General features: G+C 32.2%; 2 protein-coding genes and 1 non-coding gene across 7 annotated transcripts in view; 1 reads left to right on the forward strand and 2 right to left on the reverse strand.

The window, feature by feature from the left end:
* Positions 1 to 4,259: 4,259 nt before the first annotated feature.
* Positions 4,260 to 5,232, reverse strand: LOC143226654 (kunitz-type serine protease inhibitor-like). Its single transcript, XM_076457888.1, has 3 exons — positions 5,053 to 5,232; positions 4,716 to 4,880; positions 4,260 to 4,463 (listed from the first exon to the last, which is right to left on the reverse strand). The coding sequence occupies exons 1-3, from the start codon at positions 5,114 to 5,116 to the stop codon at positions 4,456 to 4,458; spliced, it is 237 nt and encodes a 78-aa protein (XP_076314003.1). The 5' UTR covers positions 5,117 to 5,232; the 3' UTR covers positions 4,260 to 4,455.
* A 13,821-nt stretch (positions 5,233 to 19,053) lies between these two features.
* Positions 19,054 to 19,127, reverse strand: TRNAT-AGU (transfer RNA threonine (anticodon AGU)). The gene has a single exon. It is a non-coding gene; the product is annotated as a tRNA-Thr (tRNA).
* A 2,558-nt stretch (positions 19,128 to 21,685) lies between these two features.
* LOC143226644 (carboxypeptidase inhibitor SmCI-like) overlaps positions 21,686 to 26,214 on the forward strand; it is a 78,415-nt gene continuing 73,886 nt past the window's right edge. Inside the window, exon 1 of one of the 5 annotated variants that reach the window (XM_076457867.1) lies at positions 21,686 to 21,848. In XM_076457867.1, coding sequence (XP_076313982.1) covers positions 21,782 to 21,848 — 67 coding nt within the window. In that variant the 5' untranslated portion in view covers positions 21,686 to 21,781. Of the gene's footprint in view, positions 21,849 to 25,686; positions 26,033 to 26,214 lie in introns of those variants that run through there. The other 4 variants (XM_076457871.1, XM_076457868.1, XM_076457866.1 and 1 more) reach the window with 4 other exon arrangements.

The following is a 26,214-nucleotide window of genomic DNA, read 5'->3' on the forward strand; positions in this document are numbered from 1 at the left end:
TCACCGAGAGTATCGGTGATTTTCCGGGCACCAGGAACTTCCTGGACTTAGGTGAGCAAAATGGAAAGGGGGAAACAAATTACACTGTCCACTGGACTTCCGAACCTTGTACCGCACGACTTGGAAATGGTCGTAGAAGACAAACTGGTTGTGAATTTAATCCCAGATTCCTTCTGAATTTGATGTCTTACCTCCCGCGCATGTGAACTGGCCTGCTGAAAAGCGATGCGTTTCGAAAGTGTGCGATAGCTACAAAGTGTATGTCAGATTCGTTTTTGAGGTTTCCGTGCCATGTGCTGATTCCACCACGAAAGAGGCTAACTTGTAAAACCTATTGAGGTTTCAGTAATACAATGAGCAGCTGCCTGGATAATAAAGTAAGACACTGCTGCCACATAGTCGTTCATCAAAGACTTACAAACAAGTTCCGTGAGAGCAGTGAAAGAGGGCCAGTTGGCTTGGTCCAGCTTCCACCGGGTCACACGGGTCAAGTAGCATTCACCACCATTTTCTCTTAAGAAAATAGGGAAATTATTACTGCTTCGTGGGCTACCGTCAACCATCCATATAAAGTGGGAGAACAGTGAAGTGGAGCAGACCGAGAGATGAATAGTAGTTATGATTAGATGTATTAAATAAAGAATAATAACCAGTGTTGAAGAGAGAAGGGATGTGTTCCAAAAACGTACACTCCAGGGATCGACACCTCCATTCAATATCTGTACCTTCCCTAAGGAGATTATGTTCATTAAGGTACCCTAGGATTACAATAGGAGAACAGCAAGATCTGATTGATCATAGGTCTCTCTGGGAGACAATTGGATAAAACAAATGCTGATGTTACAATACGAAGAAACACACATAGCTAGAGCCTCCAAAGATGTGTGGAGTGACAAATACAGGGTGGACACATGATGATCGACCAGCAATACCACCCATCGTCCCTCACGCAACCTCTAATTTCGATTCTAAGGAAAATTCCGAAAAGTGACCGAATCAGCAGGTTTCAGAAATATTTCCTGAAATGAGAGACACACAGGTTAGAAGGTAAATCTCAACAGTTTCACTGTATCAAAGTGGCCATTTTACTTATGTATAGGCGAGTTGGAGAAGAAACCTACAGTTTTCAACTGTGTCTTTTTTCTTTATCTGGAGGTATGTTGACCTTCATGGATTCTGCCCTGGGTCAACTGGGCAGGTCTCTGTGGTTCGAAGAAGACTCCGACGACTGAGGAAACGAACCAATGATTCTTCTGTGTCTCGGGTACAGAGAAGAAAATGGAGCCGAGGAAATGACCAAACCCAAAACCAAAAGAAGCGAATCTGGTTTCATATTGTGGAACATTCGTGAACGTTATATCCAGTAAGTTACAATAGAATGATTGGATCATCTACAATGAACTGAGGTATATATTTCATTATCTCTGTGTATAACCAGAATTTACTGACAACAGTAAAGTTTTATTTATCTAACAAGACAGATGCTTTAATTAACATATATTTACAATAAAACCTAAAGGGTATTTCGTAGATATTAAATATTTGTAATAAATAAAGATACTTACGTACAAATACAGTGTTATTTTTTCTCAGAAACTCTACAATAAAATCTTATCTCTTACATGCAAATAAAATCAGTGCTATAGGTTATTCTATTTTCTGTGTTTTTCAAATAAATAATCTGTTTCAAATAGTTTTATTATTTATATTTAAGTAATTTCCTATTTCTCCAAATTAAAATGTAATATTCTTAGAAGCATTTTTATTTATGTAGGCTATACGTATATATTTAAGCTTTCTCGTGGTGAAATTCGACAGTTTTATTAAAACTCGGTTCCATATTGTTCGTGAAACGTTATCCTGTAGAACTTTTTATAACCATTTTTAATACGGAGAAAAGTCAATTTTATTATTTTCTCTAATATCCTAGAAAGACTTGGGAACTTTTGTTTGTTGAGATATGTCTGTTAGACTTTACATTGTCGGCCGATGATAACTGATCTATCACTTTCTGCTGTTGAAATATATTCTGTTATAAACTAGGTTTAACATCGAGTTAGTTCTATAACCTTTATATTATTTTCATTTGTAAATATACTTCTCTACATATAAGATACCAAAAAAGACAGCATGTGGTTTACAGTTTGAGTTTAATGTGTAAGTTATGAGAATATTTTAATATAATACAATATTATTAGGTTACAATAATATCCATCGTTATAGAAAACACATTAATAATAAACTCGAGTTGGTTGTTTATCAAATGCTTCTTATTTAAAGTTATCCAAAAGAGAACTGTGAAGACCTGTTGAATATCTTTGTTATTCATTATAATAAAATTAGTGGATACGAAATATTGGAGCTGTTCAGCTAGAGTAGTTTTACTTTCATTTTATAAATGAAACAACGGACTCAAAAGTTAATCACCTAAACCTAAATCGGAAAGTGAATTTGAATAAATGTCGTCTTTCAGAAAATTTAGAATGTATCGGTTAATTGGTTTTTGAATTCTTCGCAAACTTACACGCGGGCTATCTGCGCTAGCCGTCCCTAATTTTCCAGTGTAAGAGGGAAGGCAGCTTGTCATCACCACAAACCGCCAACTCTTGGGCTAATATTTTTTCCAACGAATAGTGAGATTGACCGTCACAGTATAACCCCCCACTGCTGAAAGATCGAGCATGTTTGATGTGACGGGAATTCGAACCCGCGACCTTCAATTTACGAGTCGAATGTCTTACCACTTCGCCATGCCGGGCCGTTTAATTAGTTAAAGACATAATACTTTAGTTGTCATAGAGACCTTATTTTAATTACCTATAATTAACAATAAAATAATTACATCTTTTTCATCAGTTCTTTCAATATGTTATTTAATGTTTTCTTTCAGTTTCAGTATCGTAATCACCATCACTAGATAACTTAAAACTGTTTACCACCTGGACTTACAGAAATGTTTCTCTATTTTACTATTATATGGAAACAAAACATAATTTATTAAACATGTTATTTACAGTGAGTTAAAAAGAAAAGCGTTTATAAACTGATAGAAAACACTTTCTTAAAAATCTTAAATTTAGAAAATTACTAGAATTTCACGGCTTTACTCACGCTTGTAAGAATACAACACAACTCACGTAAGACAGTACAATAGCCATAGAATACCTTGTAATTACAGGTAAAATCATTCATAGGTATAAGAGGTTAGTGTGTTCGACTCGTAATCTGAGGGTCGCGAGTTCGAATCCCCGTCACACCAAACATGCTCGTTCTTTCATCTGTGGGGGCGTTATAATGTAACGATGAATCTCACTATTCGTTGGTAAAAGAGTAGCCCATAAGTTGTTCATGAGGGGTAATCACAAGCTGTCTTCTTTGTAGCCTTACATTCATAAATTAGGGACGACTAGCGCAGATTTTCCTCGTGTAGCTTGACGCAAAATTCAAAAGCAAACAAAGACATTATTTATTGGCTTAGATTCTAGAATATGTGAAAAGTAAGTCTTATTTGTAACATTATTTGTCTCGCAGTTCTATTGATTCAAGTATCAAAAGACAGTTAAATAAATTATAGAGGAGACTGGAAGAAGTTGTGAATGTTCAGTTTCATCTCATTAGAACTTTTTCGGAATTGAATGACACAAACAGATGACACATCTTCAAACATTGCACGTTCAGACTGTGTCGTGTCGTGTATCATGTCTAAAACTACTCTAAAACATTAGCTTCTTCTGCAGACAGCGTTTACAGTCCAATAATAAAATTCGTTATCTCACAAACACGACAATGGAAGAACAAGTTCAGATTCTTGTCACTTGTGTCAAAAATGGTATTATTGAAAGGTTAACAGGAGAGTTGCCTCTATTAACACAACTGGCATTTATAAAACTGGCCAAGTTTCGCTGATAATTCATGTCAATAACACAGAATATAAAGTTCAAGTTAAAAGAAGATTTTTTCTGGAATGTATAAACTTAAAAACCGTGAGCTGCTTCGTTGATTTGTTTAAAGTTAAGTTCAAAGCAACACAATCTATAATATATTATCAATTTTCATTTCCTGCTGTTAATTATCCACGCCCATAATTACAATACTACATTCTGAGATTAGTTTTATTTTGAGTACTTAATCTGTAACTATAATCATAGTTTTAAAGTACTATTTATAAACTATGGTTTATTGGATAACTATGTCAGGTTAATGTTTGCAACACAAGTTTCCTGTGTTTATTATTACGACCAATGAAATAATTAATAATATTTTATTCCAGACTTGAAATCAGTTTTTATTTTCCAGTATAAGAAATTTCGAATAATACATAAACAAGACATCACGCTGTGTTTGAAATCTACTGAACACACACATATTTAGACACATCTGACAATAACGTGTGACAACATAAAGTATCGTCTTCTCGTTCATTATCATCAGCTTTTCCCAAAATATTCAACTCTGTTACGTTCCTAAAGAAAATCAGGATAAATAAATTATTGAAATTCTAACTTTTAACTGTATTTAGAATTGTTTTATCTGATGTAAATATTATAAATATATAATATTTACTGTAAATATATCTACATTTTGTTCGTCTCTTTTAAACATTTATAACAAGTTACGTTTTACTAAATATCATATATAGCTTTACGTTCTTTCTTACAATATATAATTCACAAAGTTTGTACAGACCAACAACAAAATAAACATTATTTACAAACCAGCACAAACAGCGAAACAGTGTGATCTTGTTTTGTAACGGTTTCCATTTCCCGCACAACCCCCGTAAATAAACGATTTACAGCGGTGGCTGGCTGGATCATAGTAATACCTGGTGAAATAAGCATAGCAAGGACCTGGGTCAGGTTTAGACCAACAGTCGAAACCTGTGAAAATATAAAACAGTCACTGACAGTTGAAAAGTGAATATGTTAAATGTAATTATATATTAAAAGATACCTCCATTTACAGAAAACACAACGTAACACAAAACAAGTAGGTTTTCCTATGTTATGCTGAATCAACCCTCACTGAACATGTAACGAAATCCAACCTTACCTGCTATTACTGAGAAGCTACAAAGTGACGTCACTAGAAGCAACAACATCAGTTTCTGATACATTTTTGTTGTTCGTTACTGCAGAACTGATGGATACAGAATAATTCTTAACAACCATGAACACTTATATATAAAACATCCCAGCAAGTAACATTGACATGTGATCCAGTCTTCACGTGACTTTCCAGACTTGCTTAATTTCGGAAAAACTGGTACCTTTTATTTTTGTAATAATGTACTGAACCTGTTTTACTTGGTAAAAGAAAAATAATATATTTTTCTTATCTACAGTTTGTTGTACGGTGTTACACTATACATGTAACAGTATAACTGACGTCACGGAAGTTGTTAGTAAAATAGTATAATTTAGACAATTGAAATTACTAACAATACACGTTTCGATTTCTAAGAATGTAGTTAATCGATATTTTGAAAATATAAATAACTGTTTAACTGTGTTTTAATCGCATTGTTACAATTACAAGAAAGAGGTATTACATCATGACAAGTAAACATAATTTCATAACTGGACGTTAACTTGGTTTCTAGGTCACGGCCAGTACGTGTTTAAAATTACATTAATGTTGTCATGACAACTAAAATGTTATAACGTTTCTTTAATTGACAAGTTTAGGACAGATGATATTTAACGTAACACAGATAACTTAGTTTTACTAAATTGTGCTTTCACGTTTTGTTTTAACAATCATTAATTGCTGAACTAATTGTTTGATTTGTTCATAAAACTCAACTAAAATGAGTCTCGTTGAAAGTTGAAGAAGCAGTTAGATGTCTCTATCAGCTTTATAGTAACGAATCAAAAACACGTGTGACAAAGATGTTTAACAGGTCTTCGTAATTGTCTTTTAAAAATCTTTAAAAGAAATGTTGAAAAACGAAAGTACCAATCATCACAAGACTTTTATTAATGTGTTTATCACACTGAACTGGTTATATACTTTTACCATGTTGTGTTACATCAGACTAAAAACGTTCTGTCTATACAGTCAACACACATATTACAAACACTTACTGTTAATGTTTCTGTGTGTTATGTTCAGTTTAATATAATACATATGTGACTTGGAAAAGTGTACATTATATTAAAAGACAACAACTTTAAGCCTACTTTAAAAAACATGAGATGATTTTCCTCTAACCAGACGAAAGTGTTTCACCAGTAGCTTCTGACCGATATTACTGAGGAGATAAGAAATATCTATACAGACAGAAAGATATTTAAATATCTCTTGAGAAACTCGGGATAATTTAAAATATGTGATAATTTCGAATGTCTGAACGCTGATAATAAGGAAAGTTTCAATGTATAGCACGTGACTATAAAGTAGTGTCTGAAATCCAGCAGGTATTGATAGCATTGTTAACAATAGTTCTGTTTATAGCTTTAAGTATAACAAATGTATCAGTATAGATCCTTTAAATAACAATGTCGGATACTCTAAAGTTTGTTTGTTTGTTGAAATTATGCACAAAGCTACACAGTAGGTTATTTATGTTCTTCCAACCACGGGTATCGAAACCTAGTTTTCGCGGTGTGAGTCTGCCCACATACCGCGGAGGGTGCACTTAAAAGTAATTTCTTCACAAATACTTCATAAAATAAGTTTTAAAACTGTTGGTTGTTGTCAGGTACAACATTTTTATGGGTAGTTTGTATGTAATAACAAACGGATGAAAGTGATACCAATACTACTTGTATCACTTACGTGTTAGGACCTGTAATGGCCTGGTGGTCACAGTGATCCTATTGCAATCTCTTAAAGTAATGTTCTATTTTACTATTCAGTTAGAGTAGTTCAAGAGTTGGTTGTAAATTGTGTTGAGTATGTGACCTCCTTTATTCACTTCTAATATAGGGATAACTTATCATTTTAACTTTGTCATCACCACAACAACACAATACTATTGTATTAAATATAAGATTATTTACCATACATGTAGGAGTGTCTTTACTGTAACTCAAGGTCAGTAAAAGGCAGAGATAATTTGTTCAATGCTTCATGAGATAGTTTCTACTGAATATTTGTTTCATCTTACAAATCCTGCATGCTACTCAAAGATAAATTTGAGAATACCATACCACTAGGAATCTCAGAACTGCTGGTATGGGTATTAACACTTTATTGGTAAGGAGAAAACAATGTTGCGACCTACCAAGGTCATCTTCAGGTTGACCGAAACGTTGTTCTTTTTTTATCAGCAAAAGTGTTAACACCCAAACAGGCGTTCTGAGATACATTTTTTATTTCAAGTGGGTTTCTCGTGATCAAGGACCATACCGCTATAGTTAGGGTTATCTTACCTGTATTATAGTTTTGACCAACAGGACTACAGCTAATCTTAACCAATCAATAGCTTTGACCAACTAACGTATGTTCACCTGTGTTTTGGCACTGTACAATTAACTGCCTTCACAAACTGTCTTCTATTGTGACCATGTCAAACTGTACTATAATTTTACCTAAAGGACTACTCCATGAACTTGAAGCTTTAAAGCATGATATCAACACCTAAACTGGAAACAGCCAAGAGAGCTCATTGAGTAGTTTTTCTGTAAACAAACAAATCTACTTGTCGATAATATACTTTGAATCAACTAGTTTATACGATAGATTTTTTATGACTGGTTTAAATTGTAAAATTAACTTAGCTGTTTATACTGTACGATTACTCGACTGTTCATACTATACAATTAACGGAATGTTAAACTTTAAGAAATTTATCAAATTATTCACATAATACGACAAGAACTGTCTCTGCTTGTTAGGTTTAGCTAACTGTAGACTGATTGCCACTTTTTCTCTTACAAGTACAAAAAGAAATGCTTGAACAGTATTTGTTGACTTGAGCCTGCTCTGTTACACGTCCGAATCAAGGTTACCTTACGTCATGTAAAGAAACCGTAGAAAACGAGACACAAAGTCAGTCCACCACGTGATCAGAACTTCTATGTTTTTGTTGTTTTGTTTTCCTTTTTGTAGTTAAGTGGAAAGCTAAACACTGGTCTGTCTATGCAGTGACTACGATGAATATATAAAACCTGTTCTTACAACATAAGATTTCAAGAGAAGTGACAAAGACCTGTAACGTTATCCTGATAAAGAATGAACAAATACACGTTAACAATCACGAAACTTACGGTATTACCACTAAAGAAAGCCAATATTTGATGTTACTAGTCAGGTAAATGAAAAATTCGTGTAGTAACGAAAACATTTACAAAAACACAGAGTGTAATAAAGACAGACATTAATGACAGAATGTTAAATATACCAACTTTCAGAGAGATATAAATCGCCTTTAAACAACATAATAACACAAAGTTATCTAACAGAATTACTCTTGTGTTTGAAAACAAGAACACAATTACTCTTGAAGATAACAGACATAATGTTATGAAAGTCTCATTGGTAAAATATGAAAAGGAACCGAAGTGGCAGCACATAGATTTGTTACAATAATCTGTAGAGAAATGAAATATTCACTTGACAGTGAAGCTATAACTAATGGAAGTTTTAATATGAGACATATACATTGGAAAAAACACTCGTACATTATGACAGTTTTATTAACCATTGAAAGAGATCATGACTGTAAGAAGTTATGTACAAAATACTATCACCCAATAACTTAACAAAACAATGTATCACGTGATTTTGCCTTGAAACAATTATACAAAACAAAGTGTTCTTGTGTTACAATTGTTATTACCCATCATTTAAAAAAACAACAATTCTCCTCTTACTGAATGAACACTTATCTCGTTCAACTTAATGATCGAATAACATTATTGTTTAGAGAAATTCCTGTTCTTTTATTCAGCCACCCTCCCATTGGTAATAAGGTTTAAAACTTGTTTATATACCGTTTTAGTGTTATTTCCCATGGATTCATTTTTTCTTTGAAATACTTAAGCCTAAAAGGCCTTTTCCAAGTGAAGTCAAGAATGGAAGTTTTATCGACGACACTGAACTTGGTAAAGTGAGAATAATATTATTTATGTCTGCTGAGTATTGTTCTGGGAAAAATATTTTATTTTACAGTCATCACGAAACGTGGTTAAAACGGAAAATAAATGATAAACCAAGACTTCCGCAATTCCTGGAAAGAGGAACAACAGTAACAGGAAAAGCCAGTGCTATCATTCTGGTGGAAGCTGTTTACAAACATTTTTTTAGGCTCAGCCATTATCATTTCCTTTCCATCTCAAGTCACTTCCTTTCCATCTCAACGCGAATCTCTCTAGAATTTTACACCGGATTGATTAAAACTGTTTAAAAAAACAACAAGATGTGAGATGAAAAACTTTGGACTTCCTGATGTTAAAATACTAGTAATAATAACGGTAAACAATCGAGGGTGAATACAGTCTCAACATGGTTAACTTTGATACCTTAACAATCGTGAAATACAAAGAAAGTTTAAACTGTCTATATGGATGTTTGTAATAATCTATGTTTGTGTTACATTCCATGTAAGTCGTTTGACATACACACAAATAGTTCACCAAACCTACAAATTATACATAGTTGAAAGTTAACAAAACAAACTTGTAGTTTTTACAGTTTCAACACCAGTAGGCCTAATATTTGTGACATTTATACAAACTGTAGATGTTTCTCTATTTTTCTTAATTTCTCCATTTTGAATACTAAATAAGAGATTTTGGAAATGTAACATCTATTTTTTTGTTCTACAAACCGGTGCTCATGAAGCCTTCCCTGAAAACCAGAAGTCGTTAAGTCGGTTCGGGACCATTCAGAGTTAAAACTGTAACTTTTAAAGTATTTTTCTGCGTATACATAAATAGCGTTTTAAGTATTTTGTCGTTCATTAACTGTCGCATTTGTGTCGCATTCAAAAGGCGTTTCCCGATAACTACTGATGATTATTTATATTCAGTAAGGTACCCAAGTAGAAGAGGTATCATCGTATGTTGTGCTGTGGGAAAGTTTTTAAAACATCGCTAAAGTTTACTTTATTATTTTACACTTAGTAGATGTACATGTATTATAAAATTTCAATTATATATAAATCGTCAACCACATTTACTTTCATTTTAGGGTCGTTTTAAATTGACGATTGAATTGCTTGTATAGTCATAGCTGAAGAACTCTGAAGTGTTGTGTGTAACCCATGGGTTACATTGTAACGAGTATAACCTGCAGGTTATTGGATAATTATGTTGTTTTTAAAACTTTAAAGGGGAATAATTATTAAATTATGTATATCGTGTACAGTATAAATACAATATTTTTATATTGCTGTTTGCTTTGAATTTCGCGTGAAGCTACACGAGGGCTATCTGCGCTACCAGTCACTAATGTATGAATGGAAGCCTAAAGGGAAAGCAGATAGTCATCGCCACACCGGGCAACTCTTGGGCTACTCTTACCAAAAAATAGTGGAATTGAGTATGATTATATAACGCTCCCACAGCTGAAAGGATGCATGTTTTGACAGGGATTCGTATCAATAAACCTCAGAATGTGACTCTAGCATCTCAACCACATGACCATGACGGGTTTAAATGTTATTATTTTCAATTTGTTTCCATCACAACATCTAAAAGTGTTGACATGAAATCTTTTTATGGATGTTGTTCCATTATATTTGTACCGACCTACATTTTAATGTTAAAGAATAATTTCCATTACTTTAAATCAACTTCTGTTTTAAATTCTTCTAATTTATCATTATCTTTAAAACCTAAGGCTATTAATATTCTCCTTCGTTTGAAAAATTCTTGTCAGAAATTTAAATTCAATATTAGATCCTATATCAAAGCTTACCGAATAACAGTAAGACAATAAACATTTTCTACAAACCTGAAAAAGCAGACACACAGTTTGCTATTGTTTAATATTGCTTTCCGTTCCCGACACAACCCCGTAAATAAATTTCTTACACTGGTGGCTTTTGGATCGTAATAATATCTTGGTATAATAGCTTCACAAGGTTCTGTAACAGGTGGAGACTGGCAGTCTTTATCCAGACCTGTGAAAGTATAATATGATCATTCCCTCTTGAAGTAAGTACGTTTAATATAGTATATCTTAGGATACTAAACACTTCGCATAATAACTGTTTAATACACTATATTTACAGCAAGAGTTTTAAACACCACTTAACGTTCACAGGTAGGATGATTTTAGACAATTATTTTCACAAATAGTTCTATTATATCAGACATTTTGTGCCACATAGCTTGACACTAAAATTCTAAAGTTCTATTAAAAACCCTAGCAATTAATTTGAAGTAATAAAAATGAAATAAATAATTATCACCATGTGATATATTTTTCATGATCGTTACAAACAACTCCTACCTGTTGTTTCTGACAAGTTACACAGTGAACAACTATTGTTATCTCTATATCCATATTTCTCTTCACTTTCGAAAACTGACTAACATAGACTAAGTCATAACTAACCATGAACACTTTTGTATAAAACTTCTGTCACCAAGTGACATTGACAAGTAATCTAACCTTCACGTGATTTTCTGGAATTATGAAGCTCCGGGAAAACTATTATCTTTAACTTTCGTGCCAATGTCCTAAACCGGTTTTATTAACCTTAATACAAGAAAAACACACACTTATGAATAAATTAACAAGAAAAAAATAAAATAGCGTAAATAACAACAAGGGATTTTTCTCATGTTAGTTGCAGACACCTCTTGTAGAACTCGCAACAAAAATACAACCAAATCTGTGACTACTGAAAAGTAAGAAAACAACCAATACTTTTTATATAATAATCTTTCTCGTTTCTTACTAAAAATATAAGTTTGTATCGTGAGTCTAAAGTTGAACAAGATCTCAAATCTCTCAAGAGATGACGGAGCTATGAGTTACACGTCTAAACTTTTAAAAGCTCAGAGTATTTCTTTAAATTCTCATGCCCAGAATAAAAAATTAGTGTTTCGAACTAATGGACGTTAACTTGGTTTCTTGGTGACGGCCAAACATTGTTTTAACATACATTAATGAAGCCATGATGATTAAAAAAAAAACTATTATATTTGTTTAATTCGTAAGTTATAGTTTACTTCAAAAAACCACTTTAGTGAATAATAATTTAATTTTTTTCAAAATGTACTTTCAGATTTAGCTTTAAAATTTGTTGACAGCTAATTTATTTATTTATAAAATTCTAGTAAAACAGGTTTCGTAAAGCATTGTACAAGTACCATATGCACCCTGGAGTGTCAAGTGCTCTTTGATCTCTTTCGTTACTTATATGGTCATGCAGTGTTGGTCCGAGTGAGCTGACATTCTCCGACCCTTTGTCCATGTACTGGTATACATTTACAGACATTCTCTTGCTCTACTAGTGGGAAGTATGTGGGCTTTTTCTTTCCTTTCTTATATATTTGTATATATTTCTCCCTTATTTATTTTTGTGTTTAAAATATATCTTAATTGGAGAGAGGTGATTAAGGCTATCTTCATCATGTATGTTATTGTACTGTGTCTGTCTGGTATGGTTGGTATGTTTGTGTATAAATTTATATGATGTGGTTCTGGGAACTCTGTATACTGTTGTGAGGAATGTGTTTTGTATTGTCTGCAGCTTGGTTTGGATTATTTTGGTACTTACAGTTATCCAAGCTGAAACTGTATAGTTTATTACTGGTCTAATGTACGTTTTGTAAATTGTTAATATATTGTCTATTGATGCTCCACTGTTCTTACCAGTTAGACTCCTAGCATAGTTGGTTCTTCGCCAGATTTTACTTTTAATTTCACTTAGACGGCTAACCACACCTCCATGAGGGACACCAGCTTCTCCATACATGATGAAGAGTAGACGGCTAACCACTCCTTCATGAGGGACTCCAGCTTCTCCATACATGATGAAGAGTACAAGGCTAACCACCCCTCCTTGAGGGACACCAGCTTCTCCATACATGATGAAGAGTACAGGGCTAACCACCCCTCCATGAGGGACACCAGCTTCTCCATACATGATGAAGAGTACAGGGCTAACCACCCCTCTTTGAGGGACAACAGCTTCTCCATACATGATGAAGAGTACAAGGCTAACCACCCCTCCTTGAGGGACACCAGCTTCTCCATACATGATGAAGAGTACAGGGCTAACCACCCCTTCATGAGGGACACCAGCTTCTGGAGTAAAGTATTCAAGAATGGTTCTCTCTTCATTTACTGTGATTTCTAGAAAGTTGGACAGCTAGCAAATAACTCCACGCGGTAGTCACAGTTCATTCATTCGGAACCGTAGACCGCTGTGCCATACAGTGTCAAATACTTTTTTAATGTCAATAAAGAAGGCAACAGTACATTGTTTATTGTTAAAGCTGACTAATATCTTTACAGTTAGTCTAACTAAGTAGTTTGTTGTTTGTTTAAATTTTCTGAATCCATTTTGTTCTTTTGGTAATTTTGATGTTATCTCAAAGAATGTGGAGAGTCTATTACTTATTATTATCTTAAGAATTCTGACTACACAGCTGGTCAGGCTGATTGGTCAGTAGCTATTAGTTTTATTGACTGGCTTTTCTACCTTATAAAACTTTAATATATTCGCATGCTTCCAAAAAAACTGGTATGTATCCAGAGGATAGAGATAAGTTGAAAAGTGCTTTCAGGTGGTCAAACTATTTCGGAGTGCCTTTTTCTAGGAAGAAGGCTTGTATTTCATCTTCACCTGGAGATTTGTTTTTATTGCTTCATGAAGTTCACGTGTAGATATTTCTTTCGTTAGGATCGTGCTTTCCTAGTTTGTTATGTTTCTTGGGAAAACTGGTTCAAATTGTTCTTTATTGTTTAGTCTATAGTTTGTGACTTTGTTATAAATATAAGTATTTATACTTGGATCAGTATGTATTTTAAAAGTATTACGTATTTGGTGTTTGAAAGCTTCGGTTTTTTCTTTATATTTGTATACTAATGTATTATTGTATTCAAGAGTAGGATATTTCTTTGTGGCTGGATTGTCGTTGGTCAGTCGTCTAAGGTGTGTCCAGAATTTTTTCGAGTCAGTTTTATTGTTTAATTTTGAGCAACACTTATCACATTTATGATTTTTTCGTAACTTTATTTGTGCTCTTATGTGATTCTTTTATGTTGTTAATTTGTGTTTTGGTTTCTCTGTCTTTTGTTATTATCATATATCAACTTAAGAGACTTCTTCCATTATTGTTTGTACAGTTGCATCCAAAGTTACATTGTTACTGTTGTGATCTCCAATGACTATAGAGTTATGGTTGTGGGAAAATTGAGTAATGTTATGTCTAGTTACTTAAGTGGTGAACAGTATATTCCTGATATTGTCACTTTTGTTGTTTTTATTTACAGAATATCCATAGTAACATGTTCGTTATTACTGCTCATACTGTGACTGATAGATCTGTTTTATACAGCATCATTATACCTCTGTTTTCATCGTTTCTGTTTATTCTGTCTTTCCTTATTGTTGTGTAATATGGTATTTTAAATCTATTGTTGTTATATATTAAAGTTTTGCTTACTATTATAATATGAGGGTTAGTCTCTTGTGTAAGGTCTCATATTTCATGGAACCTATTGCACACCTTGGATGTTGATATACACTACTGTGAACTTTATGTTGTCAGTAGGTATCCTGTAAGTGTTGTTGTTATGTGTGGTATATGAGATATAATCTGTTTTTACAGGGTGTCGGCTATCCTATCAATACAGTTGATTGTTTTGTTTGGTTTTGTGTATTCTGTCATAAATTCTGAGATTATGTTTTTGATTATGTTAGTCAACAGGCTTGTTTTGTCAAGTGTGTTAGCGTTTGTTTCTGGGAGTGTGGTATTGTTTTCTTGTGATTTTTGGGTTTGTATTGAAGTTTTGTTTTCTTGTAACTTTTTGTGTTTATATTGAAGTTTTGTTTTCTTGTGATTTTTTGTATTTGTATTGAGGTTTTGTTTTCTTGTGATTTTTGTGTTTATATTGAAGTTTTGTTTTCTTGTGATTTTTGTGTTTATATTGAGGTGTTGTTTTCTTGTGATTTTGTGTTTATATTGAGGTTTTGTTTTCTTGTGATTTTGTGTTTATATTGAGGTGTTGTTTTCTTGTGATTTTTGTGTTTGTATTGAAGTGTTTTTTTTCTTGTGATTTTTTGTGTTTATATTGAGGTTTGTTTTGTGTGATTTTTGTGTTTGTATTGAAGTTTTGTTTTCTTGTGATTTTGTGTTTGTATTGAAGTTTTGTTTTCTTGTGATTTTTTGTGTTTATATTGAGGTGTTGTTTTCTTGTAATTTTGTGTGTTATATTGAGGTGTTGTTTTCTTGTGATTTTGTATTTGTATTGAAGTTTTGTTTTCTTGTGATTTTTGTGTTTATATTGAAGTTCTGTTTTCTTGTGATTTTTGTGTTTGTATTGAGGGTTTGTTTCTTGTGATTTTTGTGTTTGTATTGAGGTGTTGTTTTCTTGTGATTTTTGTGTTTATATTGAGGTGTTGTTTTCTTGTGATTTTTGTGTTTATACTGAGGTGTTGTTTTCTTGTGATTTTTGTATTTGTACTGAAGCCTTGTTTTCTTGTGATTTTTGTGTTTATACTGAAGCCCTGTTTTCTTGTGATTTTTTGTGTTTGTATTGAAGTTTTGTTTTCTTGTGATTTTTGTGTTTGTACTGAGGTGTTGTTTTCTTGTGATTTTTGTGTTTATATTGAGGTGTTGTTTTCTTGTGATTTTGTGTTTATATTGAGGTGTTGTTTTCTTGTGATTTTTGTATTTGTATTGAAGTTTTGTTTCTTGTGATTTTGTGTTTATACTGAAGTTTTGTTTTCTTGTGATTTTTGTGTTTGTATTGAAGTTTTGTTTTCTTGTGATTTTTGTGTTTATATTGAGGTGTTGTTTTCTTGTGATTTTGTGTGTTTGTACTGAAGTTTTGTTTTCTTGTGATTTTTTGTGTTTGTATTGAAGTTTTGTTTTCTTGTGATTTTTTGTGTTTATACTGAGGTTTGTTTTCTTGTGATTTTGTGTGCCTTATACTGAGGTGTTGTTTTCTTGTGATTTTGTATTTGTACTGAAGTTTTGTTTTCTTGTGATTTTTGTGTTTGTATTGAAGTTCTTGTTTTCTTGTGATTTTTGTGTTTGTACTGAGGGTTTGTTTCTTGTGATTTTTTGTGTTTGTACTGAGGCGTTGTTTTTGTGATTTTTGTGTTTATACTGAGGTGTTGTTTTCTTGTGATTTTGTGTTTATACTGAGGTGTTGTTTTCCTGTGATTTTTGTATTTGTACTGAAGCCTTGTTTTCTTGTGATTTTTGTGTTTGTATTGAAGTTTTGTTTTCTTGTGATCTTTGTGTTTATATTGATGTTTTGTTTTCTTGTGATTTTTGAGTTTGTATTGAAGTTTTGTTTTCTTGTGATTTTTGTGTTTGTATTGAAGTTTTGTTTTCTTGTGATTTTTGTGTTTGTATTGAAGTTTTGTTTTCTTGTGATTTTTTTGTTTGTATTGAGGGTTTGTTTTCTTGTGATTTTGTGTTTGTATTGAGGTGTTGTTTTCTTGTGATTTTTGTGTTTGTATTGAGGTTTTGTTTTCTTGTGATTTTTGTGTTTGTATTGAGGTGTTGTTTTCTTGTGATTTTTGTGTTTGTATTGAAGTTTTGTTTTCTTGTGATTTTTGTGTTTATATTGAGGTGTTGTTTTCTTGTGATTTTTCTATTTGTATTGAAGTTTTGTTTTCTTGTGATTTTTGTGTTTATATTGATGTTTTGTTTTCTTGTGATTTTTGTGTTTGTATTGAAGTTTTGTTTTCTTGTGATTTTTGTGTTTGTATTGAAGTTTTGTTTTTTTCTGATTTTTGTGTTTATATTGAAGTTTTGTTTTCTTGTGAATTTTGTGTTTGTATTGAAGTTTTGTTTTCTTGTGATTTTTGTGTTTGTATTGAAGTTTTGTTTTCTTGTGATTTTTGTGTTTGTATTGAGGTGTTCTTTTCTTGTGATTTTTGTGTTTGTATTGAAGTTTTGTTTTCATTTGATTTTTGTGTTTGTATTGAGGTATTGTTTTCTTGTGATTTTTGTGTTTGTATTGAAGTTTTGTTTTCTTGTGTAACATTACTTTGTTCCTGCTGTATTTGTCTTTCGTTTCTTTTTAACATTTGTGCATAAGTTATTTTATATGGTAACACTGATACGAACTAATATCTATCCACCTTGGAAGAACAAAACTTGTATAATAACATGAAAAGAAAACAAAGACCACAGGTGTCGCTAGTTGCCAGACACAGAGATATTCGGCGATTTAATAAAATATCGATTATGATTTTTCTGGAGAGCTATTAAGGATTTGGGGCACTGGTAACTAGAATCGGGGCACGGGCATCACGTGCCAGTGTCTAACAAGATATTAGCTTATTGATATATTTCAAATTATTCTTAAAACCACAGAAAACACCAGAATGGTGTGGTTTGTTTTGAACAAGTGTGTTAAGGTGTTCCACTCGTAATCTGAGGGCCGCAGGTTCGAATCCTGGTCGCATCAATCATGTTCGCCCTTTCAGCCGTGGGGACGTTGATAAAAGAGTAGCCCAAGAGTTGTCGGTTGACTAGCTGCCTTCCCTCTAGTTTTACATCTTACACTGCTGAATAGTGACAGCTAGCGCAGATAGCCCTCGTGTAGCTTTGCGCGAAATTCAAAAATAAAGTTTTTGTGGTGAATTTTGTTTTTCCTTTTGGATGTAACAGTTGTAAAACCTTCTTGTACATTTGTGTCTGTCTCACTGTCTGTGTAGTTTACAATAGTATTGTTCTGAATGTTTACAGTTGTCCAAAGTGTTTCTGTTGTTAGTTGTGAGAGAAGCTCCCTCTACCACAGTATTAGATGTTTCTGCTACTTCTTTCTCGTTTTTTGCATTTTCAGACGAATTAGTAAGTTTTATTATTTTTCTTTGGGCTTTTCGTCTTTTTTCTAACGTTATTTTATTTTGCTTTATCTACTGTGTTTAGATCTTTCGTTGTTACAGTACATAGAGCGAGCAGGGTGGAGTTTGTATCTCTGTTAAATATTTGGCCAACAACAAAACTAGACTTGTGCTTTTTTCGTCTTATTTCGGATGCTTGAACAACTTCGAGAATTTTCTCGCGTGGCATCACGTATTTTTTTCCGCTCTATTATTTGAGAATTCTTTAGGTAGCTATCGGTGTAGTTTTGTTTGTTTTTGAATTTCGCGCAAAACTGGTTTTGGAACAATTATTACAGGTTTCGTACATGTTGTGTGTGGTCTTCACCAGACGGCGTGACATTCCATAAAGCCTGATGGTATCGGGTAGGCACTCAACTTATTACGGCAGGTAATTTGTTGTTAAAATGTGGCATTACTTTGATAAACCATAAGAAACATACTTTTAAAAAAATTTTATCTATAAGACTTGAATGAGGTAATGAAATAAAATCGACCACAAAAATTTATACATTTTTAAAAATAAATAGTCAAGAAGTTTTTACATTGTTGTAAATTTTCTTTACATGAAAAATATCGTCATTTGTTTTTGTCTTCAGCCAAACTTGTTTCTTTTTCTATAAGTATGTTTTTTATATTTTCAGTTTTGAAAAATGTTTGTTTCTTGTGTTCAACTGAAAATGTGGTTCACATTGTTTATTGAAATAGAACCGTTTCTTTTTAATAAGACGTACATTTTATGAACATAGCGCCGAATTCTTTGGAACAGACTCTGCACGGCCAGGTGGTTTAGACTTTCGACTCGTAATCTGAGGGTCGCGAGTTCGAATCCCTGTCGCATCAAATATGCTCGCTCTTTCAGCCATAGGAGCGTTATAATGTACGCCCAATCCCACTATTCGTTGTTTAAAGAACACCTAAAGAGTTTGCGCTGGGTAGAGATGACAAATTGCCTTCCCTCTAATGTTACGGTGTTAAATTAACGGACGGCGAGCCCAGATAGTCCTAGAGTACTTTCGCGCGAAATTCAAAAACAAACAATGTTCGAAACAATAAAGTAAATTTGATAAACTTTTTATAGGCACCGGCGAGAATCGAACTCGCGATCTCCTGTTTACTAGACAGGTGCTTTAACCAACTAAGCCACGACGCCATTAAGTGATGAACATTTTCTGAGTACTTTACTCCTGAAGCTGGTGTCCCTCAGGGAGGGGTGGTTAGCGCTATACTCTTCATCATGTATGTAAACAATATGCCACTGAGGGATCCAAATCATGGATTCTCTTCACAGTTCGCAGATGATGTGGCAGTCTGGAAAAGTGCCGCAACACCCACGATAGCAGCTACTAACATACAACCGCAACAAAATAGAATAAGTGAAATCTGTCAATAATATAGAATAAAAATAAACACAGCAAAAACATAACTCGTAGTATTTAGGAATTTTACAAAACACAAAAAACAACAGCCACAATTATATATGAATGGCACTCTACTCCAGATTGCCCCATCGGCAAAATTTTTAGGTTTAACCTATTATTCTAAACTAACTTGGATCAATCATGTGAACGAAATTAAAAATAAAGTCTGGCGAAGAACTAACTATGCTAGGAGTCCAACTGGTAAAAACAGTGGAGCATCTACAGATAACGTTACTAAAAATCAATAAAACATATATTAGACCTGTAATAGATTATGCAGCTCCAGCATGGATAACTGTAAGTGATAAAATAATTAAAACTAAACTAGAAACAATCCAAAACACACTCCTCATAACTGCATACAGAGTTCCAAGAACTATACCACCTGCCAACCATACCAGATAGACTTCTACATATTACAATAATGTACTTTAATAAGAATTGGATGAAAAACGAATTACTATGCAAACTAGACAGGTACCTCATACATGATGAAGCTAGTCCTAAATATCTCTCCCCAGTTAACTTATATTTTAAATATAAAAATAAATAAAATGAAAAAATATAAACTTCAAATAATAATAATATATATAGTTTATTTATATATGTATTAAAAAATGCCACCAACAAACTTGACATTCTGCTGATAGAATAAAATAACCACTGCATACGAGCCACAATACATGGACATTGCCCTGAAAAGAAACAAATAATATTTAGTTCCACAGTTATAAATACCAATCCGTCAAGAACATAGGTACGGGGAGGAGAAAGAGGTCACAGAGAACCTGACCATCCAGGGTATGAACTTTTCTTACCCAAACACCGACGGTATTCTTCTTTGGAACAATGTGTAATTTTTCATCTTGAAAACTAATTGTTATAATTACCAAATTACCTTCTCAGTTTAATATTAAAGTTTCCTGACGTATCTAAGTTCTCAATTTGAAACAAGAAACTTTCAAGGTCTCTTTGACCAAAACCTGGAGAGACATTGTTTCTATCCCGTTGTAAAGTGAATAAACGAGCCTGTGTGAATTATCAGAGAAAAATAATACAATTATTTAAATATCTGGATTCAACCGTGATTACCAACAGTGTAACGAACATATGTATATATGTTTGACACGTTTTAATAATATATTTTACAACAAGTGGAGTGTATGCTGATTATTTATGGTTGAAATTTATCACCAACAAGTCACAGACACTTACAGCAAAGAATCCAGTCCACACATAAAACCTGACATATTTTTCCATATTTCTTATATATAGTTTAAAAGTTAAAGCTTATATTCAGTTAATATCTATAATTAGGGTATTCTAAAGATGTTATTTTCCTTGGTAGTTTTGTGATATGAAACATTTCCACCTCAAATATCTTGATATAAAGACTCGAAAACACTATGAAAAACTTCGTTAATGGATTTATATAAAAATAATAACATTATAACAGAACAAAATTTTTGATATATCCGTTACTCTAGAATTGACGGAGACAAAATACGTATCAAGTTACTACGGGAACATGTATATTAAACTTCTCTACAAGTGACATTCTCCAGTTGTTCAACCTTCATGTGACATTCCAGCCTTCAGTGACCTCTAAAAATCTAGAACTTTCATTTATATAATGATGGACTGAATTGGTTTGATTTGAATTTAAAAAAGAATTGTAGTTCCTTAACATAAATTACATGTGAGTATAGTTCAACTGAAGTTATTAATAAAGTAAAATAAGCTTACGTTACGGAGCTACAGTTGTTAATAAAGTTAATTCTCAGGCCTCAATATACAACTTACGTGAAATTTATCAGTAAAGAACAATCAAATACCAGCTGTTAATTGGACGTTCATTCATTCTCCCAATAAAACAAACGTTCACCTGACTTAACATACTTAACTAACTACAGAAGAAAGTTACTTTTACAATGTTTTACGAAACCGGTTTTACCTGAATTTTATAATTAAATAAAATAAACAAATTAGTGTTAACGAAAAACCTGAAAGTACATTTTGACAAAACAGTTTACATTATATCTCATTAAAGTGTTTCTTTGTAGAAAATGTAAAACTTATAAAAATAAACAAATGTTATAACATTTTAATCTCCACGGTGTAATAACACGATTGTAAACAATCTAAGTTAACTTCCAGTAGTTCAAAACACTGAAAGTTCAACCTCGACTTGACTGTTTATGGATTGACTCTGAGAATTTGAAGTACAGACGTACTGTAGTACAGCTCACAGTTTCACAACTCCGGAAAGTCACGTGAACGCTAGATTATTTGTCAATGTCACTTGGTGAGAAGTTTTATATAGAAGCGTCCGTGGTTAGTTGTGACTTAGTCTTTGTTTATCAGTTTTCGACTAACGAACACAAATATGTGTAAAGAGGTAACATTAGTTGTTCTACTGGGGATATCACTGTGTAACTTGTCAGTAACAACAGGTAGGAGTTGTTTCTAAAGATATGGAAAAATATATCACATAGTGTTAATTATGCTATTTTATTTTTATTAAAACCTTAGAATTTCAGTGTCAAGCTATGTGACAATTATAATTGAAAATAGGAACATTGTGACGAATTTATTTACTCGGTTAAAAGTAATGAAAACCAATACGAAAAGGACAGGATCGTTTGATCACCTGCTGAATAACAGCATCGTATTGTTAACACCAGTTAGTTCATTACTGTTATAGACTACTTTAACAAGTCGTACATGTTTGTCCGACCACCTTCTCTGTTACTAATCAGACATTTACTTAACAAATGTTCCAAGAATGTAGACAATAACATTAACATGGAACATTATGAAAACATGTTGTCCAGTAGTTATACATTAATATTATTAATACCAGTAAATGTATAGTCGTGTCACAAAGTATAACATTATAGTTAATACCAAAGGAGTAAGATGTTATTAATAGCACAATGTTGTTAGCACCACATAGTGCATTGTTATTAAACCCAAACTTGTTTATTTACAGGGGAAACAAAGTAACGGTTATTTATGTTATAGTTTAGAGTCCATATGAATTTGCTTGTGTCAGTGACTTGTATTATTGAATTAATTTACAGGTATATAAACTGTATGGTATATAAAACCTAGAGATGAGTTTTTTATATAAATACAGAGTTCTGTGTGAAGATGTTGAGACAAAAAAAACGATCCTTGTCGTTCTTTGTTGTTTATAACAATAATTGTTCCATACCATTACACAATGTAAACATCAACACTATGGTAACACCTCACTGATCCTGTTAACAACTGAATGAGTTAGGGTTAGAATACATATCATTCATTATAATTCACATATACTTGTATCAAGGGTATGTGGTAAGTGTTCTGATTGAATGAACACACTGATCAAATTTAAGGTTTGAAATAACTGTAATAAAAGTTACTCAGTTAGCATATATCACTGATATATCCTTGAAAAAAATTATTATAATAGTAATCCACAAATAAACCTTGACAAAAACAGTCTTTAAAACTATATGTTAAGTATTGTTTTGATAGAACGGCTATACAAACGTAGATAGTTGTCAGTAGAACAGATGATTCGTCACAAAAGTTTCACGTGATGCTGGTTAGACTCTCGGACACATTGCTGAACACTTGTAATGTACTCCAAACATTGTCACGTACACCCTAGATTGTGATATCGAGATAAGACATTTGAAAATAGAAACGGAAGAGGCAAAACCCAACATTGGTTGGGTCCTTGAACAAATATTTATTCTATTTTAAATTTCATCAGCCATCGTCAAATATTTATAATTTAAACATAGGTTTGTTGAGTTTAAATTACCATTTATTATTAAACGTATAGAGTTCTGTTAGCTATTTTCAAAACAAGATAATACACCTACAGATAATCTTTTAAACAATAAATATACAGTTGAAACTTGCCTATTGTTGTCATCTGTATTGCTATATTTTATCTCATTGATAAATAATGACAAAATTTTGGTTGTGAGTTCACGAGAACTTGTTTTAAAATAACAGCTTTTAACAATAAAGTTTAAAACTAAATACATTTGCTTCCTTCTGGTATCATCAGTAACAGAGCTGAAGTGTATTACAGTTTTATACACTTTCAGTGGGAGAGTAAAATATGTTAACATATGATAAGACAGTAAAATATTAATTTGTTCATTCACTGTTCAGGTAAGGAGGGTTTATACAACTGATTTTAATTCACTGTTCTATATATGTACCAATATTATCCATACAATTGTTTTTATTTATTATATTAAACCCTATCATTCTATGTCTCTTTCAGAAATTATTGTGTTACTTTTATATGTTTTTAGTACAACTAGGGTTATCTCATGATTATATACAAGGAACGTGTTTTTGATATCAGAAACAAGTAATTTTGCAACTCTAGTTCTAAGAGTATCCTTTGTAATGCCAGATTCAACTGTTATAATTAATAGTATCCTTTGTAATACTAGATTCAACTGTCATAATTAATAGTATCCTTTGTAATACTAGATTCAACTGTCATAATTAATACTATCCTTTGTAATACTAGATTCAACTGTCATAATTAATAGTATCCTTTGTAATACCAGATTCAACTGTCATAATTAATAGTATCCTTTGTAATACTAGATTCAACTGTCATAATTAATAGTACCCTTTGTAATACTAGATTCAACTGTCATAATTAATAGTATCCTTTGTAATACTAGATTCAACTGCTATAATTAATAGTATCCTTTGTAATACTAGTTGGAACTGTCATAATTAATAGTATCCTTTGTAATACTAGATTCAACTGTAATAATTAATAGTATCCTTTGTAATACTAGATTCAACTGCTATAATTAATAGTATCCTTTGTAATACTAGATTCAACTGTCATAATTAATAGTAACCTTTGTAATACTAGATTCAACTGTCATAATTAATAGTATCCTTTGTAATACTAGATTCAACTGTCATAATTAATAGTATCCTTTGTAATACAAGATTCAACTGTCATGATTAATAGTGTCCTTTGTAATACTAGATTCAACTGTCATAATTAATAGTATCCTTTGTAATACTAGATTCAACTGTCATAATTAATAGTATCCTTTGTAATACCAGATTCAACTGTCATAATTAATAGTATCCTTTCTAATACTAGATTCAACTGTCATAATTAATAGAATCCTTTGTAATACTAGATTCAACTGTCATAATTAATAGTATCCTTTGTAATACTAGATTCAACTGTCATAATTAATAGTATCCTTTGTAATACTAGATTCAACTGTCATAATTAATAGTATCCTTTGTAATACTAGATTCAACTGTCATAATTAATAGTATCCTTTGTAATACCAGATTCAACTGTCATAATTAATAGTGTCCTTTGTAATACTAGATTCAACTGTCATAATTAATAGTGTCCTTTGTAAAACTAGATTTAAATGTCATAATTAATAGTATCCTTTGTAATAACAGATTCAACTGTCATAATTAATAGTATCCTTTGTAATACTAGATTCAACTGTCATAATTAATAGTATCCTTTGTAATACTAGATTCAACTGTCGTAATTAATAGTATTCTTTATAACACTAGATTCAACTGTCATAATAAATAGTATTCTTTGTAATACTAGATTCAACTGTCATAATTAATAGAATTTTTCTGATACTAGATTCAACTGTCATAATTAATAGAATTTTTCTAATACTAGATTCAACTGTCATAATTAATAGTATCCTTTGTAATACTAGATTCAACTGTCATAATTAAACCGTAAAGATACAGATGTAATTTTATCATTGTTTAACCAGTCAGTTCGTTGCGATAACAATTGTGACGGAATGACGTCACTGCATATCTGTTTTTCTATTGGTCCATCTTCGTTCATTCTTTCTTCATCTTTCAAACACTTTTCAATCGTCCGCTGTTTTCTCAGCGGATTCACATGATACTTGATGTGATTATAATGTGACCAATACACTCAGACATAGGTTGTGAATTAAACACTGACGGTTTTATGGTGTCAGAGACCAAACAACAGAAAATATATATTTTGGACTCGTGTAGTCATATTTGAAGCACAAACGTTCAGCTTGTAGTTCAGTCATCTCTTGACCATTTTGAAATCTAATTACGGATTTAGACTCACGATTCAAACTTAGATTTTGAGTAATACACGAGACAGGCGTAAAAGAAAACTATTGGTTGTTCTCGTAGTGACGTCACATTTTCAATTTGTCAGTAGCCACAGGTGTGGTTATATGTTTGTGACGTGTTCTGTGAGAACTGTCTGCATGGAACATGAGAAAACTCACTTGTTGTTAGATAAGTTATTTTATTTTTATTTCGTGTTAATTTATTGCTAAGTTTATTTTATTTTAAGTTTAATAAAACCGGTTCAGTACATTATAACACAAGTTAAAGTTTCTAGTTTTTCCGAACTTATACAAGTCCTGAAAGTCGCGTGAAGGTTAGATTATTTGTCAATGTCACTTGATGAGAAGTTTTATATAAAAGCGTCCATGATTAGTTACGACTTAGTCTGTGTTTGTCAGTTTTCAACTAACGAAGGTAAATATGTGTAAAGAGATAACATTAGTTGTTCTACTGGGGATAACACTGGGTAACTTGTCAGTAACAACAGGTAGGAGTTGTTTGTAACGATCATGAGGAAAATCATGTTTATAATTATGCTATTTCATTTTTATTTCATAAAATAAATTGATTTGTTTTTGAGTACAGCTTTAGAATTTCGATGTCAGGATATGTAGCACACAATGTTTCATATGGTAGAATTACCTGGAAAATAATGGTTAAAAATATTCT

Source organism: Tachypleus tridentatus, chromosome 9 (genome assembly GCF_004210375.1).
Source record: "Tachypleus tridentatus isolate NWPU-2018 chromosome 9, ASM421037v1, whole genome shotgun sequence".
Taxonomy (NCBI): domain Eukaryota; kingdom Metazoa; phylum Arthropoda; class Merostomata; order Xiphosura; family Limulidae; genus Tachypleus; species Tachypleus tridentatus.